General features: G+C 41.1%; 1 protein-coding gene across 1 annotated transcript in view; it reads left to right on the top strand.

Annotated features, from left to right (window-relative positions):
* The first annotated feature begins 1562 nt into the window (after positions 1-1562).
* Positions 1563-6000, top strand: part of C1QTNF7 (C1q and TNF related 7) — a 105119-nt gene continuing 100681 nt past the window's right edge. The window contains exon 1 of the mRNA XM_002745971.5: positions 1563-1779. Coding sequence (XP_002746017.1) covers positions 1758-1779 — 22 coding nt within the window. The 5' untranslated portion in view covers positions 1563-1757. The remainder of the gene's footprint in view (positions 1780-6000) is intronic.

Here is a 6000-nt window from a genome sequence, read left to right as displayed (position 1 = left end):
ATAAGAAAAAAGAAGTTTAATGGATTCACAGTTCCACATGACTGGAGAGGCCTCACAATCATGGTGGAAGGCAAAAGGCATGTCTTACATGGCAGCAGACAAGAGAGAATGAGAATCAAAAAAAAAAAAAAACAAAAATAAAAGAGAAAGAGAGAAAAATAAAAATAAAAAGAGAATCAAGCATTAGGGTTTTCCCCTTATAAAACCATCAGAATTCAAAAGACTTATTTGCTACCATGAGAACAGTATGGGGGAACTGCCCACATGATACAATTATCTTCCACTGGGTCCCTCCCACAACACTTGAGAATTATGGGAACTTCAATTCGAGATGAGATTTGGGTGGGGAAACAGCTAAACCATATTACACACACACACACACACACACACACACACGATGTAATAGCAATAAGAGAACCATAATATATAATCTGATTTGGAAAAGGGAAGAATGGGAAACACACAGTGTAACTTTGCACAGTGAACATACATGTCAATATTTATATTATCTACCAATTGATCTAGTTATTGAACTGATGTTTTCTATTCATTTAGGAAATTTTAATACGTCATAACTATTCATTAATCTATGACTGGCAAAGTATGTATTGTCCTATGTTTACTTCTATACAAGCTTTGACATATTAACCAACTTTAATGGGAACATATATGCAAACCAAAATTGTCAAAATTGTTGGTTGGTGTGAATATATGCAATATTTTATTTAGCATTTTTTGAATGCCTGTTATCTATCAGGTACTAAGCAAGATCTCTTTTGAGATATACTATCAAATATTTTTCAAATCACCATTTCAGTTGATCACACTGTAATTTGAATTCACAATGCTTGTGTGTGTGTGTGTGTGTGTGTGGTTTAGTGGCAGTTGATGGAAAGTAGTAAAAATAATAACATTTATAACATTGGTTACAGATCGAATGTCAGAAGATTTATTCAGCCACAGACAGACACTGCAAAGGAAGTATCTTCTCTAGTTTATGGTTCACATAAGGTATAAAGTTTAAAATAAGACTAAGACTAATGCAAACATCATTGTAGGTAGCTTCCCCTTTTATGAAAAAAATCACATATAATAATTCAGATTTTTCAACCAGATAAATTAGGCACAAGTTGCATGGAAATAATTCTTTTAGCCAAAGTGATGTTTAAACACAATTTCACTCCTATCATTTTTCCATAAGTTGAGGCATACACTTTCCTATGTACTCTTTTTGCTGCCAGTGAAATGATACTATCTGGTCTTTAGGCATCATTTTAAAAGGCAAAGCAACTAGAAGAAATGTAGTGAGAAGAGCAATGGATAAAAAAGAGAAAGGGAACTGTTTAGATACCTGAGACCCCTGCTTTTCATTTGCTTCAATCTGGGGTTTGCAGAAGAACACTACCCAGTCCTACTCATTCTTAACTCGTGTATATATTAAGCTCTTTGAAATGTGAGTATTATGGGAAGGATCGCAGTTGCTTTAAATTATAGAAGTTGGCAAGTGCCTGGGAGAAGGAGTGGGAGGTTGTTTAAACTGAGAAAGACAGTTGCAAAACTTCGTACAACAGCATGAGCTCCAAGCTTCAAACGCATTCTCATGCTCAGACGAGCACTTTATTTTTCATCAAGTTATTTTTGCACTGTTTTGGAGCAGCTTTGAATGATAAACACATATTTTTGCTTTAAATTTTAATGGTTGCTAAATTCATGGGACAACCAAAGCGAGAAAGCCTCACGTTTTGGGGGAAAGTTTGATGTCAGCAATGTGCAGACAAGGTAAGCACCATTTTCACTGCAGTTCTTCTCTTTTTCCCTCCTGTTTGGCCTTCATCAAAATATCTACTGGGAGAACTTAAGACAGCAACTTGTAAAGAAATGGGGGAACTTGTAAAAAGTATGTCAACAAACGCTAAACCAGAGGTTAGAGAACCTCTGCAGGAAAGCGTCCTCCTACTTTCTATTCTGTTTGACTCATGAACCTCTGTAAATATCTTTCACTATATGAAAAATGCCATTTGTTTCAGAAAATAGGAGGAGAGTCTTCAAAATCTCCAATCTGGTGAACTTAGCATTTGTCAGTGTGGTGACAGGCTAACTCATTCCCAAGGTCAGTTTATCTGTTTTCTTAGACTGTTATATGCAACTCAGCTTCCGGAGCTGTGATTCTTCTATTAACTTAGAAATATTTCCCAAGGAAGATTTTAATATCATTCCAAAAATCCTCCTAAGTACAGTTACTATGGCTTCTTATGAACTTGTTTGGCAGAATATGTTTTTTAAAGTTAAATAAATCATTTGCCTTTTTCTTTGTAACTGATACGGGAGGATGTTACAGACATTATATATCCTGGGAGGATAAAACCGCTCGACTCAACGTTTGTTAATTGAAGTCACAATTGGCTGAAAATGTTATCTAAATAGGGTGACTTTGCCTTCTTGATTCTGCCTCATAGACAGGTAGGGAGCAGCGAGAATAAGAAATGTTCTTGTTTTTCTGTGCATTGGTCACATGAGAAGTACCTTGTGGGTTGCGGTGGCGAGGCATACAAATATGTGATGTGTTTTTCCTATTTCCCTGAGAATGTCTCTGTTATCAGTGTTCCCATCTTTCTGAGGCAGAATTCCAGGTGCAAAAAACTAGATCGTCACAGAAATCTGAACATTCTTCAGGCAGGCTGAGATTTTATCACAGCTCCACATTAATTCCTTCATGCACACATGTATGCTCACAGGCAAAGGTTATAAAACCCTGTGGATTTGACAGAGCTCGAGTGGTTTGGAACATTTTGGTGGCCTCAGGCTGCAAAATCCATTGGTACAGAAACATTAGCAAGGCTAATTTCTCACCCATTAGACCTAGGAGAGCAATGTGAAGGCCGCCTGGGACCCTGCTCTTGGGCTGAGAGGGCTCTGCCTTCTTGCTACACCAGCTCTTTCTGTTTCTGGAATATTTTTTCCTTCTGTGTCAAATTCTAGTCATGTAAAGTGAACTGTTGTAGCTTTCCCTGTCTCACAGTCTCAACTACAAGAAAGGGATTAAGGTAAAAAGGGGGACACTACTTATAGAAAAGCAAGACAGCAGCTCAAACGGCTCACTGCAAAGTGATCAGGAGACACCATTAGTTGCCTCTCTCCCATAGTTAGTGCAGTAAGTCCCTGGCCATTGCCAATTCCTTATCCTTCTCTTTCCCATGTCTGCTTCTGTTCTCCTTTTCCCTCCACTTCTATCTACACCAGCTCATAGAACATTAAGACAGGGAGCAGTAGGTTAGACAGACAAGATGATTGTCTCTTTCCCGGTCCTCTCGGCCCATCCCCAGGCCAGTCGGGGAAGCCCCCACCCTATTTGGAGTGGGGTCTCCGGGACCCCACCCATGACCTCATTGCAGACAGCTTGAGAGCTGGGATGGCCAGCGGTTGCATGGCGCCTGAGTGCACCCCGGGGACGGGTGCGGCAGAGAAATGCACAGTGTGGCATGACGTGACTGCTGAGAAGCCGGAGCGCGAACTTCCTCCCGGGCTCCAATGGAGGCTGGCGGCATCTCTGGAAGTCAGGCCCGCCAGGCCCCACCCCTGGCCCCAGAAGGCCCCAAAGAGGACAAAAACAAAAAGGCAATTAGGGTTGCTAATGAAGCCCTAGCCAGCTGAGTCATCTAAGGGGCAGTCACTGGGGGTGCTTTGTAATGAAACCTGGACAGAACCCTGGAAAGGACAGGTCAGGGTTGTCGCAAAAAGGGCGCTGATGAGAGAGGCCCACAGTGACCTAATCGCACCTCCTCATCTCAGAGAGGCTGGGAGAGAAAGGCTGCGTCTGCAGGGGACAAGAGTGTTAACCAATGAACTGCTGGGAGTGTGGCAGCCATGCTGAATTAGCTTTGCGTGTGAGCCCGGCTTAGTCCAGGTTTCTAGCCACAAGTTTGCGAACCTGGACCTGAAATGCCCCAAGGTTAGGGATCAGTGGCTGATGGGCTAGAATGAGACACCATGGTAATTCAGTAAACCTTAACTGAGTGTCTACTCTGTGCCAGATGCTTTACCAAGGCTCTTGGAATGTGTCCTTGATAAAGATAGACCAAACATTAAAAACAGCATTGGAAGAATGGCAGGAACACAGAGGGGTTTTGCAAATCAGCCTGCTAAAATCAAAGAAAGCTTCCCACAGAGCTGCACTTGAACTAGACCTTGAAAAATGAGTAAAATATCATGAAAGAGCCAAGAGGGCCAGGGGTTCCCAGGCAGAGGCCAGCAGGCAAAGGCACAGAGGTGCAAAGATCGTGGATGTGCCCATAAGCCAAGTAGCTTGGGTGTGATGAGGCTCTACTTCCCCAAGTATCACTTCCAGTGAACCAAACTTTCATGGGACATTATCATAATAGGAGGATAACCAAAAGTACTTCCGGTCAGGCAAGTCTTGGAATGTTGAAAGCTGTGCTCCATGGTGGATCAGAGCTCTGGCTTAGGGGTCACAAATGTCTGACTTCAAATCCCAGCTCTGCTCCTTCAATGACATGTGAACTTGGGCCCATTCAAACATTAGTTTCTTCATCTGTTAAATGAAGATAGTAATCATATACATCTTATATGGGCATTCTGAGGATTAAATTAGAGATTCTGTGTAAGAGTCTACTAGCAGAATGCCTGACATATAATGAGAGCTTAGAGAATATTAGCTATCCTTATTAGCTATTAAATGTCAGTTTCTTTACCACAGGACATGTTGCATGTTCTAGTGGGCTAATGTGTGCTCTGGCTCCTGTGATTGGGTTATTAATTAAAATCTAATGTTTTCCAAACTCATTTGACCATAAAACCATTTTCTCTGAAGTATCATAATGCATGCTGGCAAATGGTAAGATTGAGTTGACCTGGTGAGTTGAGGCCACATGTCCTTCAAGCATTAAATCAAAGTTTCCCAAGATTTAATTGAAATGTATCAATCTCTACCAGTCACTTCAAATTCTCTCTGTATTTCTAAGAAAGAAGCCCAACAATTGGGATTCTAATATCTACATAAATTGACTTTTTTTAAAAAACTGCTCAACTTTTAGGAGGAGAAGTAGCAGCAGAGCAAATTCTTATCAGGATTTTCACACTTGGAAAGTCAGCCTTGCCTAAGTTTGAGGACCTACTGTAGTAAAGAACAATGCAATAGGGATAGTCCGGAAGAGAACATCATCTTGTCTTCAAGGCGCTACCAATTGAATGGGGAAATAAAATGTGCATTCCAATAACCAAAATGCAAAATTGGATATTATAATTTAGAATATAAGAGAACTCACAGAGAATGGGATTCAAAGAAAAGAAGACCACAGGTCCCTGGAGTAACACCAGTAATTAGTCACATTCTTGGACATTTATCAGGTACAAGGAACTGCGCTGCGTACAATAGAATTAACCCACTTATATCTTACAACCAGGTCACAAGGTGGGTGTAGACTTACCCATTTGACAGATGGGAAAACTAGGCCCCAGAGAAATTAAGTAACCTAAGTAACCTGCCCGCAGTCTTTCAGAACCTAAGTGGCGGAGTAAGGTTCCAAACTCAGGTCCATGTAATGCTCTGTATCCCTCACCGAGGGAAGACTCCTCAGAGGAGATAACATCAATAAAGCCTTGAAGAACAGATAAGGATTGGTGAGAAAGGCCTCCAAGCAGAGAGGAAAATATGAGCAAAAGCATAGGATACTGAGAACCAGCGTGGAAAGTACCAGGAAGGCGTCTCTGGCAGACAAAGTGTATGCATATAGTGCAGAAGATAAGCTTAGAATACTTGGTTGGAATCAGATCACATAAAGTCTTGAATGCCAAATCACAAAGTTTAGATTTTTTTTAATGAAGTAATCATTTAGGTTTGTAAACAAGAAAGCAACGCGATGAAAAAGATGAATTGGATGAGTAACCATTGTACAGCTGCGGCAGAGGCTAAACTTCCGATTAGGAATCTAGGTATGGCCAGGCAAGAGACAGCAGCAGTGGCTGCTCACACAGCTGTTAAGA

Source organism: Callithrix jacchus, chromosome 3 (genome assembly GCF_049354715.1).
Source record: "Callithrix jacchus isolate 240 chromosome 3, calJac240_pri, whole genome shotgun sequence".
In the NCBI taxonomy this organism is placed as follows: domain Eukaryota; kingdom Metazoa; phylum Chordata; class Mammalia; order Primates; family Cebidae; genus Callithrix; species Callithrix jacchus.
Note: the sequence above shows the minus strand (reverse complement) of the source record. Positions and strands in the feature narration are given on the sequence as shown.